Source organism: Balaenoptera borealis (assembly GCF_965194805.1).
Source record: "Balaenoptera borealis genome assembly, chromosome: 10".
NCBI classification, from domain to species: domain Eukaryota; kingdom Metazoa; phylum Chordata; class Mammalia; order Artiodactyla; family Balaenopteridae; genus Balaenoptera; species Balaenoptera borealis.
The window spans coordinates 2,402,564-2,417,130 of record NC_138874.1 but is presented as its reverse complement, the minus strand read 5'-3'; the positions used below and the strand labels follow the sequence as shown (position 1 = coordinate 2,417,130).

Here is a 14,567-nt window from a genome sequence, read left to right as displayed (position 1 = left end):
TTCATCATCATCCTCATCCCCATTATTAGCAGACTGTCAGAAAATGGCACAGCCAATTTATTAAGAGGCTATTATTCCTAATAATAAAATAGGTGTGTGGAATAGGAGGCTCAATCAGGGAAATAAGATAGCAAAGGACTCTTGTAGGACCCAACCAAGGCTGTCAGAGGCATCCGTCATAGAGAGGACTTCTTTTCTTTCTAAGAATTACTAATTTTTATTCTAATAAGCATACAACATTAAGTCAGTCATACACCAGCTACCTCTTGGAGGTCAGACAACCCAAAGATAAAATATAACCCCTCTCCCTGAACAACTATGGGTGGTAAGTTTATATTCAGAAAAAATAAATCAGCCCCACCTTGGCTTTTTTTTTTTTAATTATTTAATTTTTTTTTTTTTTTTTGGCTGCATTGGGTCTTTGTTGCTGCGCGCAGGCTTTCTCTAGTTGCGGCGAGCGGGAGCTACTCTTTGTTGCGGTGCACAGGCTTCTCGTTGCGGTGGCTTCTCTTGTTGTGGAGCACGGGCTCTAGGCGCACGGGCTTCAGCAGTTGTAGCACGCGGGCTTAGCAGTTGTGGCTCGCGGGCTCTAGAGCGCAGGCTCAGTAGTTGTGGCGCACGGGCTTAGTTGCTCCGCGGCATGTGGGATCTTCCCGGACCAGGGCTTGAACCCGTGTCCCCTGCGTTGGCAGGCGGATTCTTAACCACTGCGCCACCAGGGAAGCCCACCTTGGCATTTTATATTAAAACTGTGGACTGTTAACAATCATTAATGTGACTTTCAAAGAAAGTTCATTTTTTCATACCTGCATATTAAAAAAAACTATTTTATTTTTTAAAAACTACAGGTTTTCTTTAACAAAATGATTTATACACTCCAGGTCTAACACGCCTGATATTGGTACTTTAGAGGAACTTCTGGATTAGGGAGGGAAATGCACATGGGGAAAATAAACCTCTATGTAAAGGTGAATTTTCCATTGTTGTAAAAGTGAAGCTATTGAGATTCGTCTTGATGCTGTATGCATAATAATGTCACTGCTATGAGAAGGAGAAATGCTTGACATTTAGAAGTAGGGATATACACATATACACTGACTCATAGGAGCTGCCCACACTAATTTGTACTTTGTTTTTTCTCCCAGTCAAGTACACGAAGTTACAAAATATTATAGCCTTAATTTTCACTTTTAAATGTCTCACTTGAACATACTGGTGGAGAAAGACATGGGCATCATTCAATGGTTCAATTTCCTGGGGGTCCCATTCTAAATGCAGCCATAATTATTGATTTGATCCCAAGTTCATTGTGAAATAAAGGAAGAAAATATGACTTCTTCTTGGGAGCGAAGCATAGTACTAACTCAAGATAGGTTAAGACTCTTCCTCCTAAACCATGGCTCGGATCACTAAAAGCAAAGTCATTTGCTGGTAACATTCAGTGTATGCCTACAAAAAGGATGCAAATTTAAGTCACCCTTTTGCGTTGAGCTCAAGGCTCAGGATAGAAAACGCATACACACAAACACATGTGAAGGTAATGAATATTATAAAGCTCTGGATGTACACTGCAGGCAGTGCTGATAAGTCCAGTGCACAGTGGAAAGTGTTATTGGAATAACTAAAAAGTTAAGGAGAGATATCAGGAAATCTGGACAGCAAATGTGAATAAGAAGAGAAACAGTTTATCTGCTGAGAGGATTTCCGGTGCCCACGCTGGCCATATGGAAATCATAGGGTCTCCTTCTAAATGCCTTCATTTTATCCTGTCTGATACCCAACAAGATCAGGAGAAGAGTGCTTTTATTTCCCAACGTCCTCTGTGGCGTTTTTGTAAGCAGTTTTGGTAGAGGAAGATACATATTATCAAATACTACAGCATTATAATCCTACAGAGCTCTTCTACACTGCTCAAAACTTGTTCAAGATCAGACTTCATATGATACCTGTCAAGTCTAGGTTTTTCATTTCTGCTGTTGAACCGTCTAAATACAATTGATTAATCAAATCAGATTTCACTGAGTTTTTTTATACAATTGGTTTGAATTTGCAATCAATTTAGGATGGAATCTCTTTTGATGCTTAATTTATCTTTCCTGTTTTTAGTTGGGGGCCAGCCAGACATTTTCAAACACATGATGTTTCAAATGAGATATGGTAACAGATACACACTATTGTGTATAAAATAGATAAACAACAAGGACCTACTGTATAGCGCAGGGAACTCTATTCAATATCTTGTAATAACCTATAATGGAAAAGAATCTGAAAAAGACTATATATATACACATATATGTGTATGTATGTATGTATGTGTGTGTGTATAACTGGATCACTTGCTGTACGCCTAAAACATTATAAATCAACCATACTTCAATGTTCTAAAATGAGATATGGTAAAATATAAAATTTAGAAGGAATTTCTCACTTGGAGGCAGGGGACATGGGGAGAAGAGACAATGAAGACTAGAAGAGAAAGTCAGTATTTCTCTGTCTTCTGGGAGGATGTCAGAAGTGTCCCAAAGCACGCATAGCTCTTCTTCCTCTCACTTCTTTCATCGTCTCCCTGGCTCTCCCCTCGCCTGGCTCCTTCTCTCTCTACCAGACTCAGCTCACGTGTCGCCTCCCCAGCTAGACATCTCTCTTTCCACCCAGTGGAACCTTCCCCCGGTCCTCCATCCCTCTATAACCCATCCCACTTAGGCCTTCATAGTTCTGATCACTCATTTGTTTACCTGCTTATTGTTACTCATCAGCACACCTGGTTTTTTTCTTCCAGTTTCACTGAGGTGCAATTGACATACAGCACTGTGTGAGTTTAAGGTGTACAGCATTAATGATTTGACTTACATACATCATGAAATGATTATCACAGTAAATTTAGTGAACCTCCATCTCATACAGATACAAAATAAAAGAAATAGGAAGAAATATTTTTTCCTTGTGATGAGAATTCTTAGGATTTACTCTCAGTAACGTTCATCTATAACATACAGCAGTGTTAATTATATTAATCATGTTGTACATTACATCCCTCGTACTTACTTATCTTATAACTGGAAGATTGTACCTTTTGACTGCCTTTATCCAGTTCCCCCTCAGCACACTTGTTTATTATTTACTCCTTTATTTTCCCTTGACTAAGATCCCTTGACTAAGATACGAGTTCTTTCAGGGCAGGATTTTACCTGCTTTATTCACCTCCGTATTCTTGGCACTAAAAAAAAAACATCTAACACACTTGAGATGTTCCAGGTATTTCTGCTGAATGAAGAATGATAAGGCTCTGTGTTTCCTCCAGAGAAATCTGTTATCGTTTCCCCACACTCACCTCCCTCAGGACGTCCTTTACTTACCCAGCCTTGGCACTCTTCTCTCTCATATCTGCTTTTCCTGCTCCAGCTCAAGTGCTGTAAAGCCCCCTCTCCCTCCCCACTCACCATCCCCTGCCCACGTCCCCACCCTGCCCCATCACTCCTTCTCACATCCTTTTCTCCTCTAAATTGTTAGAGTCTTAACATCCCTGCTTTCCCAATCACCAACTCAATGATCTTAAAATGGTTTAACAGCTCTGTGCCTCAGCTTCCTCACCTAAAAATGGGAGAAAACAGAAACAGAAAATAACTACAGCTGCCGTCAGGATCAAGTGGGAAGTTCTGTAAAACACTTGAAAGAGCCCGAACATCACAAAATGCTAAATATTCATAATTATTCTTATTCCCACACATTTGAACACTTCATTGAAATGCTACGTTTTATTTTAAAATCTCAAATGTGTCTGTTTTCTGTTTCTTCACAGTGTCTAGCATGTGTCATGCTTACTTAGTAGGCAGGTCAACAAGTAGTTGTCTGATTCAACTTAATAAAAGAGAAGGGAGGGGACTTCCCTGGTGATGCAGTGGTTAAGAATCCGCCTGCCAATGCAGGGGACATGGGTTCGAGTCCTGTTCCGGGAAGATCCCACATGCCGCGGAGCAACTAAGCCCATGCGCCACAACTACTGAGCCTGTGCTCTAGAGCGCAGGAGCCACAACTACTGAGCCCGTGCGCCTAGAGCCCGTGCTCCACAACAAGAGAAGCCACCGCAACGAGAAGCCTGTGCACCGCAACAAAGAGTAGCTCCCGCTTGCCGCAACTAGAGAAAGCCTGCGTGCAGCAATGAAGACCCAACACAGACAAAAATAAATAAATAAATTTATTAAAAAAAAAAAAAAGAAAAGGGAAAGAGACAATGCAGAAAGGTGACCATATAAGTGAGGTGTTTTATTAACTCAATGATATTGACCTTGTATTCTTGAAATTTTGATGAAGAAAGCTCAGTGCTTACAATTCTACAGTTTTATCAATAACTTCAACTTAGATTTCTACTTATTCTCAGATACCACCTGCTTTTAAGTGAACAGGCTTCAAATTTGTCACAATCTTGATCGTTTTTCTATCTCCTGAGGAATATTTTATCAGCATTCGCTAGAAAGCAACTGGAAATCTTATCTTCTGTTTGACTGTACCTAAATGGTAATTCACAGATCCTTTGGACTGTTGCCCAGACAATAGAAAACAAAATCAAGAAAAAATAAAGCAGTGATACTAATTTTCATCTTAACGAAATGTAAGTGAATAGCAGATGAAATTAATAAATATTAGGGGAAAAGGGCCAAATTCCACCAGCACACATCTGTTGGACTTCACAAGGAATGTGTCGTTGGCTTACCCTCTTTATCCTATAGGATTCCAACAAATTAAGCTCCTCCAACTGGCAGGTTCTTAGTGTTGACGTAATGTTGCCTGTCCCTGGACCGCTGAGCTCAGCAGCTCTAGTTCCATTTTTCCTATCCAAAGAATAGCTAAAGAAACATCCTTTGGACACGTGTAATATGTTTGCTACGTTTCAAGAAATTTTTTTCACGTTTTCCTCTATAGCTCTGTTTATTGCACCATGATTTCTATAGATTTGATTTATTTGGGGCCAGGTGCAAATTTTAATAAAAAGAACAATGTTCAAACTAGCCCGGAGAAGTCTAAAGGAGTTTCATGGATCTGATGTTCCAGAAAAGAAATTTTCACTTCATGTGTAAACAGAGTTTAGTCCACCATTCAGGCCTTGATTGATTGATTGATTGATTTTCAGTGTGAGAGGGTTGTCCCTCTTCCTCCTCCTCCTCCTTCTTCTTTCTCGTCTCCTTTTTTTTCTTCTTCTTCTTCTCATTCTCTTCTCCTTCCTCCCCACCTCCCTCTCCTCCTCCTCCTCTCCCCTCTCCTTCTTCTTCTTGACTAGTAAATAGACAATGTATTCAATTGATACAAAGGGTGGTTCTTTGACAAGTCTGTTTTTTTTTTAAATTGAGGCCATAATATACATAAGTCTGTAACTTTATTCTCCTGACAACATATCATGGACATCCCTCAAAGTCAATAGATAAAATCTAGCTCATTATTTTTAATACCAGCAAAATATTCTATAGTATGGGTATATTACAATTTTTCAACCAATCTATTGGTGAATAATCAGGTTGCTTTTAGCTTTATTTTCCACTAACAAAATGAAAATTAGTATTTTTGTATGTGTGTCTTTGCATATGGGTACTTTTGGTTCTATAGAGTAGAGTCAAAAATGTAAGACCAATGGATCGAAAGATACATATATAGGGACTTCCTTGGTGGTACAGTGGTTAAGAATCCACCTGCCAATGCAGGGGACACTGGTTTGATCCCTGGTCCAGGAAGATCCCACATGCCACGGAGCAACTAAGCCCGTGCGCCACAACTACTGAGCCTGTGCTCTAGAGCCCATGCTCCACAACTACTGAAGCCCATGCACTCTAGGGCCTGCATGCTGCAACTACTGAGTCCGTATGCTGCAACTACTGAAGCCCGCACACCTAGAGCCCGTGCTCTGCAACAAGAGAAGCCACCACACTGAGAAACCCGCCCACCACAACGAAGAGTAGCCCCCGCTCGCCGCAACTAGAGAAAGCCCACGCACAGCAACAAAGACCCAACTCAGCCAAAAAAAAGATACATATATCTTTATATTATGTAGATCTACACAAAGATCTCTGTAGTAACGTTTTCCTACTTAGAGGTACAGATACTGCCATCATTTTTACTTTATCTTTTTTTTAATTCCATCAGCCTTGATTTTCTAATGACAACTTTTTTTGATGTTCAAAAACAACAAAAAATTATGCTTTGCCTTACTCAGAAAACTTCAATCCAGAAATGAAGTATGTCCCAAATCAAACCCTTTTTAAGTGTCACCATGTTATATCCGGGATAATTTTCTATACATTTTTAGCATTCCACTTTCTGATTTTTTTCTCAAACTTATGAAAGAACAGCATGTGACCTTTGTCCATCACGAAAATGACGATATTTGTAGACTCGGTTTTATTTGGTAACATCAGTAGAACAAAGAATTACTAATCACATTTCTGTTTAGATCATTTTACAAAGACTCATTTGTTCCTGAAATTTTATAATAGCCAAGTCTATCAAGGATTTTTTTTTTTTTTTGCTAACTCTCAAATATAGTCTTGATATTGAGCCAGCAAAAATTTTTTTCAGTTAGTGCTATAATATACAATATACATCATGGGCCTGTTCTGAAATAAAGATGAGAATTATTTTCTGCTTTTTGGCTCTGAACCAATGGTTTATTGGCCAGTCTCTCAAGTAAAGTTTTTTGACTTTTACAGACAGAAAATATGTCCACTGGACACAGAATATTTTTTAATAAGAAGAAAAATAGGAAAAACTCTAGTATCTAGAAAAGACCATTTCTTTTGTATTCATTGATCATCAACATATATTATTTCATTTAATTCACAACAACCTATGAGATAAGTATTTATAGATATGGAAACTGAGACTCAAAAAGGTTAAGTAACTTATTCAGTGCCTCACAGCAAGTAAGTAGGAAAGCCCAGATTTTTACTCCATTATCTGTCTGATTTTGAATCCATGCTCTATATACAAACATGTCCCCAGTTTCCTGTTTAATTTGCCATATTGACCATCACCAGTCTTTGGCCTAACCTTTTTTCCTCTCTCAGTTTTAAGTTACATGTCAATCTGAGTCAATCAGCAGTCAATGGTGATACGGACATGAAGGTTCCATTGCCTACAGTATTTCTACACAACTGGCATGCAATTTTGACTTAATGTGAGCTAAGCCCTCACTCTTGGAGAAGAAGGAGGATATTTCAGGGCCAGGTGAGCTGGTCCGTCTTCTGAGGTTGACATTTCTCCCGGAAGTTCTGATGATGGCTGGTGGCAGGACTACTTTCCATGGAACATATTTAAGCCTCAGACTTCATCCTCATGTTACTGAAGATATTTTTTACCCTAGCATGTTAAAGCTACTCAGTAAAAACTACATCAATCTCATGTGATCTGCTTGCTGGGTGAACACTTTTCTCCCTTTTGTTTCTTTAACCCTAACACTTATTTGGGGAACTAATACTATTCTTCTTTGAGATTTCCGAAAGGCATACTGGAAAGTACCTCAGATCTCTCTTGCTTAATAAGCTGTTAATGGGGGGAGGGGCAGTGACATTCCTCCAATCCTTGTTGTATTAAATTAAGATTCTACTTGAATAATTTCTTCATTGATAATTCTACAAATTTTTCGACAGTGGAAAATTTAAGCAAGACTCACATGATTTTAAGAAACAACACATTCTCGCCCTTGGATTGTCGTGAAATACACAGCCTTTTGTAGTTTAATATGTAAAACTGTCCAGAGGGGTTTTTTCTTTTATTTTTTCTTAATATGCCATCATGTATATAATTCTTGAATTGGCTAACAGTATTTTCCTCTATCTCACAGCAGTAGGTATTCTTCTTAAATATGGCATATATGAAAACACAGACTCATTGTTTTAGAAAATAATACAGAAAGAGGCCTAACTCGGATAAGTTTGGGATGAAAATTTCCTGGGAGTGGAGCCATAGAGGTAGAGTCTCTTTGTAAATGGCAGGGAATCTTTTTCTCAATTCTTTGATTGCCATCCAAGTCTTTGGCGAGGAAATAAAACATCACGGCAGAGTCTGCAGTTTGGCACGTTGAGGTGAAGGCTGAACCACTGCCTGCTAGTACCTTCACCAGCATCGTAACCCATCTTTGACAAGATGGGCTGATCGTTAACCAAGGCTCGGAAGCAACCAAGCCCGGAGGACACCTGAAGCTAGTGCCATGCCGGGGCTGGTGTGCGGCGAAGCGGCTGAAACCACAGACGTGCTGCGAGTGGCTTCTCACCCCGGGAGGCGCTGCCCCCAGCGCTGCGCGATGTGCGCAAGCCCTCACACAAGTCGCTGATGCCCGGCGAAGGGCATTCCCATAACTGCATGCACTCAGGCTAAGCCGTGCACACCCACCCCCCAAATTCAGAACTCAGAGCACATGACACCCCCCTCGCCCCACTACTCTCCCACTTTGGAGCACTTTCTGCAGAGCATGCAAGCGCTTCCCTTCTTTTTTCCCATCGTTCAAGTTGCCAGACCTGGGGTTGGGTGGCGCGTGGCTGCAACTGGAGCCTTCCCCGTGTTGCCCTGGGACCCTCGGGCACTCCGTTGTGTCCCAGCGACGCCCAAGCATCCCGCGCTCCTTAGACGCTCCCAGCGAGGACAAAGGGGGTCCGCATCCCAGTAAAGAATCGTAGGGGCGACGGGCTCTTGGGCCGCCTGAGGGTGCCGCAGGGGACAGCACCCGGGGACTCGGCGTGCCCTCCCTCACCCAGGGGGCGCTCACCATTTGTAGCCTCTGCCGCGCTTGAATTTGAGGGTCAGCGCCGTCTCCAGAAAAAGCAAGAGGTTGAGCAGCGCCAGCAGCCAGTACCACGGCTCCTTCTTCACCTCGGTCACTCGCCACACTCCAACCAGCGAGTGCAGCACGAAGAGCAGCCGGGTGGCCAGGGCGTTGAGCAGGACCAGTCCCTCCATGCCGCCCGGCGCGCTCTGCCCGCGCCCCGCGCCCGCGCCCGCGCCCGCGCCCGCGCCCCGCAGACCCCGCCGCCGGGAGCACCCGAGCCCGCCCGAGGGCGGGACGTGACGGCTCCGAGACCTGCCGCTGCTGTCGCCCTCCCTCGCCTTCCCGCGAACAGGAGCGAGCGGAGCGCCCCTCCCCCAAACTTCCTGAGAACTCTTGCAAGAGAGGAGATGCTGCACCCAGCTTTTCGGGCTTTCCGGGGAGTCTGGGGCTGCGCCGCTCGGGCTCCCAGGCCTTATTCTCCCGCGCTTGCCCATCCCCCGTCCAATCCGGGGAGTGGGGAGGCGTCTCTCCGTCCCTGCCCTCGACCCCCGCTGCCCGGCCTCCGTGGGGTCCTCGAGAACCTCGCCGCTCCGAGGAATTGGAAAGAGGGAGGCGGACTGAAGGTCGAGGGGCTGCATAGCCAGAAAGGGGGAGGGGGACGTCGGGGGCTGGGGGGTTCCCTTACTTTTCCACTGAAGTGCTTTAATTCACTCACACTTCTTGCAGGAACAGGCTCTCATGGTGACTCTGAGATGGGATGCAGGAGAGCCGGAGAATCTGCTGCGCAGGCAGGTTTAGAAATACGGTTCCAGCCCAGTTTGAAGAATTAAAACTTCCCAGGACTAGAGGAAATGAGGTGCCTTGGGCTATCCCAGAGCTCCCTGCCCCTCCCTTAGCGGACGGGTAGCCCGGGCCACTTCCACTGTTTGGACAAGGTGTTATTAAGGCAAAGAGATAGTCTTTATTATGTCTCCCCCCCACCCACTATTTTTTCTGAAAGGAAGCAGGGTGGCAAGACAAGAGGGCAGAGGGGACAGTGAGGAGGAGACAGAAGATAAAGCTGGGTTTAGGTTAGACGGAGAAATTCATGGAGCAGGGAACTGTACCCTTGACATCAGTGACTCATGAAGTAAACTCCGACTTGCCAGCCTCCAAGGCAAGGAGGAAACTGAAGTCAGCGTTTCCCAAAGCACCTTCATGATTTTTGTTTCCTTGTTTGGTCTCCTACCACCTGTACCACTATTAACATTTTTCCTTAAACCATCTCAAATTTTTACCGAAATAATTTCTAAAGAAATCTTTTTATCACTTGTAAATGGAAAATCAGTGTAGTAGGCTATAAATGGAAGGTAATTACCAAAAATAAATAGAATAAAATGAAGCTAAGTTATTGAGATCTTGCTAGATATTAATTATTACCTCCCAAGCCTCTGTGCCTCAACTTCCCTCTTTCTGGGAAAATAAAGAAATGCTAGTCCTGGGACTTTCCTGGCGGTCCAGTGGTTACGACTCTGCGCTTCCACTGCAGGGGGCCCTGTCCCATCCCTGATGAGGGAACTGCGATCCGCCATGCCTCGTGATGCGGCCAAAAAAAAAAGAATGCTAGTCCTCTTACTACCAAGCAGGAATGCTCTCTTGACCACATTAGTAAAATGGAAAGTAAAACTCAAAGAGAATATCTTTCTTGCTTAGGTTTATGCAGTTTAAGATCATCCCATACCTGTCTTAAATTAGGTTGAAATCTCTGAATTATACAATTACTGTCTTCGTTAGGTGAAAAAAATCCAGTTACTTAAAAGAAACTCAGTTATTTCTGGTACTGTGATTAAGGAGATTTTTTTTTTCCTGTGGGTCTGCATTCTTCCATATCTTACAGGAAACCTAGCAGTGATATCCTGGGGCTGTTTATTATAGTGCCCTTCAGTGTAGGCTGATGGCACAGTGACCAGTGACTGTACAGCAGTGATTCTGTACAGCGGGAAGCAGCGTGGTGTGGACATTGGAGCCCTAGCACTGGGTCAACTGGCTGTCCTGGACTCCTGCCTCAGCCACTTAGTTGTGTGTAACCTTTGTACCTCAGTTTCCTCATCTATAAACGGGGTACTGAGCCTCTCAACTAGTAGGGCCATTGTGAGTGTAAAATGAGTTAGTTCATATAAAGCTCCTGGCAGGTCCTAAGAGCTTGGTAACCCTTGGCAATTACTGCCTGGACCAGGAAACTTAGTCCAAGGGAGCTTCTCTTTGATGATCTGAGACAAGTAGTAATAAAAGCGCAGAGAGAAACATGACATTCCTAAGACCTGTCAAAATCCGACACCACCAGGAACACGTCTATTGCTGAACAAGTTGGTTTTATTACGTTTTTAGGGAGGGAGTACACACTCCATGGAGAACTGTGGGGTGTCTCACTAAGAAGCTGTCAGAAAGTTTAGAGAAGACTTACTAGAAAGGACTGGGCTTGTGTTAGGTGATTTTAAAGAGGGCTGAAGAAGGTGGGGCTTCACTCTAAATGGGATGCTATCGGGAAGTAGGGTTAATAATTCTACAGTTGAGTGTCTTAAAGGTAATTTAGGTAGGTGGGGGATGTTTGGTCATCTTTGTGGTTTGGACAATGTTCATGTTTTGTCTGTGTTCAGACATGATTGTAGAGTGGTCCTACTTTCGTCTTGATCCATCACGCTCACAGAGTGGCCTTGCTTGATGTGGACGTGCCGTGAAATTTTTGTGTTCACCAGGAGGAGACCGAGACCTGGCTGACAGTGCCAGACCAGTTGCCTGCTTTAGGGGGTTGCTTTTCTCTTTCTCAGGTCTCCTGAGAAGGGCTCTCCAGGGGAAGAGGTGAGCAAAAAAGAAAGGAGGTCAATCTGACACCTTCCCCACATCTTTTCTCTGTTTTGAAGGTTTAGATTCAGTATAGGTTCTGTTGTCTCTGGATCTGAAAAACAAAACTGTCATTAACGAGAACTTTAAGGTTAGTTCTTTTTAATTTTCTCCTAAACCCGTTTTAGAAAACTGGAAGCTGTGAAAAATATTTTGAAACCTTCAAACCAATAGTCCAATAATCTTTAAAAAAGAAAAAAGCATTGAGCAATTAAAAAAATCTCCTCCACCTACAGTGCTAGAGATGTCCCTGCCTGATACTATCCAAATAGTGTGCATGCAATTATGGTCCCACCTATGGCTTCCCAATAGTGATGCAATCCAAAGTCATGTCTGCATCCAGAGCCATCAACGTTTCAGGTTGGTCTCAGAAGCCACAACCTCCTGATAATGTTCATTTCTCCCATAGCCCCATTTTGATCCTATTCAGACATCACTCTGACACACACACGCACACACACAGAAGCAGGCAGTGGTGTCAGGGTAAGGAGGGTTCCCCTGAGCCTCTGAGAGCTAGTGCTCAGTGCGTGTCACTCAGGCCTTGGTAGAGCTGCCTTGACTTCTCTCCTCTACCCCATCCCCCAGCCCTGGCTGCTGCAAGAGCCAAATCCACCCCCAAGAGTGTTCTGATTCTCTTTACACCCTTACTAGGAGTCTCACCCAGCCCACCCCCCTCTTTCTTTAAAGAACATTTCTCAGATTTTAACTCGAGATCATTGAGGGCTCTAGGTAAGGAGTAGCGATGGTCCCCCATATAGACGGTCTGAATATAGTTATTGAATAAATACCTTGAGCACAGCTACTCTTTACACTTGCTGGTATGACTTCAGCTTCTTAGGAGCTCTCATGGAAAGATCTGTGCTCACCTCTTTTCTCTTAGGCTGTTTTCTTCTGCTCTACTTTCTCCATTGACCCTATCCTATCTGTATTCTATCTTCCTGAAATTCTTCAAAATACTTGGTCTGTCCCCCCATGCTTTCTAGCACTGTTTTAATTGCATCCTTTCTGGCTTTAAAAATCTTTTCTTTTATTTCAAAGGTGAAGTCTTAGCTGCTAGATCACAAACTTGAACCAGAAAACTCACAGATTTATTTACTGTTCTGAAACATAAGGATTAAATAGGAACTCTAATTGCAACTATTTCACATTATATAGAATAGTAGAGGAAAAACAGATCTTTGCTAAGTTACTAATAACTGTAATAATTACTCTTATTTTAAAAAAAGGAAAAGTCAGAGGTAATTATCAATCTTCAGACACTTTAACAGCTAGCAAGGAAGAGAAATCTGAAGTATAGGCAAAGGGTCTGGAGTGAGGCTGCCTTCAAGTTGCCTTCTTCAAGCCTTGTCACCACCTCTTAAGTGATTGGCAAGTTGCTTAACCTCTTTGAGCCTTGGTTTCTCATCTGTAAGATAAGAATAATGATAATACCTTCATGTATTATGAGAATTAAATTGACTGATATTTCTAAAGTGCTTAGAAAAATGCCCAACTTATAGCAAACACTCAGTAAATATTTGTTGAATAAATAAATGAAGATACGAGTGAGGGCTGAATAAGCAACACCCCAAAACAGAAATATGTTATTCCCCAGTTGGTATCATAGCTGAGTCCTCTTCTAAGGCCAGCTGCTTGTAAATGATGGGGTAAATAATAAAGTAGTAAATGTTATTGGTATGAGCTCAGTGCTTCATTCTATCACATGGAGGGAGATCACAGATCAGTGGAAACACTGCATGATTGGCTGTGATGATAAGTAAGTCTAAAAATGCTGGTGGTTTTGCTACCCTGAAGGTGTAAGATTCATCTCCCAGGATAGCTAAATAGTTAAGATTTTGGCTTGGGAGTCATGCAGCTTGGGTTTGAGTCACAATTGCTGTTATGGGCTGAATTATGTTCTCCCAGTATCCATATGTTAAAGTCCCAACCCCTAGTACTGTAACTCAGAATGTAAGTGGATTTCAGGATAAGATCTTTAAAGAGGTGATTAAATTAAAATGTAGCCATTAAGGTGGGTCCTAATCCAATTTGAATGGTGTCCTTATAAAAAGAGGAAATTTGGGTTCACAGAGACGGCAGGAGTGCACATGCACAGAGGAAAGGCCATGTGAGGATTCAGCGAGAAGGCGGCCGTCTGCAAGCCGAGGAGAGAGGCCTCAGACAGAAGCAAACTGCTCTCTGGGATCTAGGACTGTGAGAAAGTAAATATCTGTTCTTTTTTATTTTTATTTTTTATTTTTATATTTTTTAATTTATTTGGCTGTGCCAGGTCTTAGTTGGGGCATGTGAGATCTTCGTTTCCACATGCAGGATCTTCATTGAGGCATGCGGGATATTTTAGTTGCGGCATGTGGGATCTAGTTCCCTGACCAGGGATTAAACCCGGGCCCCCTGCATTGGGAGCATGGAGTCTTAACCCCTGGACCACCAGGGAAGTCCCAAATATCTGTTCTTTAAGCCAGTCTGTGGTATTTTATTATGGCAGCCCTAGCAAAGTAAATGCTTCAAGAATATGACCTGTGTAAACTTTGGTGTTTCTTTATCTCTCTGAGCCTCAGTTTTCTCATTTGCAAAATGAGGATATAAATCTATGGGTTAAGTAGCACTTAACCCATAGATTTTGATGATGAAATGAGATTATCATTTAGCACAGATTCTGCCTCACAGTAAGAGCTAAATATGTTAGCTATTATTATTATTGCTATCATTATAATACCAATGATTATTATTGTTACGAGTGTCTCCAGAGGGACAGTTATCAGGCCCCCTTCCTATCATATTGAAATACACACCCAAAATATTGTATCTCTATGTAAATCACAAGCCTGTTTCACAGATGAAGAAACAACTTTCTTTTAAAGATTTTTGGGGTCTGGTAAGAAGGCTTGACTCTTTCAGAAAATAAAGTATGACTATCAAACACCAAGTAATCCGTTCG

At 42.6% G+C, this 14,567-nt stretch overlaps 1 protein-coding gene and 1 pseudogene across 5 annotated transcripts in view; one reads left to right on the top strand and one right to left on the bottom strand.

Moving 5' to 3' along the window:
* The window catches only part of TMEM26 (transmembrane protein 26), a 51,767-nt gene extending 39,163 nt beyond the window's left edge, over positions 1-12,604 (bottom strand). For 2 of the 4 annotated variants that reach the window (XM_082407493.1, XM_082407494.1), the window contains exon 1: positions 8,750-8,968. In XM_082407493.1, the coding sequence (XP_082263619.1) occupies positions 8,750-8,940 (191 nt within the window). In that variant the 5' untranslated portion in view covers positions 8,941-8,968. The other 2 variants (XM_082407496.1, XM_082407495.1) reach the window with 2 other exon arrangements.
* Positions 1-14,567, top strand: part of LOC309604753 (macrophage migration inhibitory factor pseudogene) — a 155,159-nt pseudogene that overhangs the window by 51,095 nt on the left and 89,497 nt on the right. The window contains exon 2 of the transcript XR_014249612.1: positions 13,700-13,830. The product of XR_014249612.1 is annotated as a macrophage migration inhibitory factor pseudogene (transcript). The remainder of the gene's footprint in view (positions 1-13,699; positions 13,831-14,567) is intronic.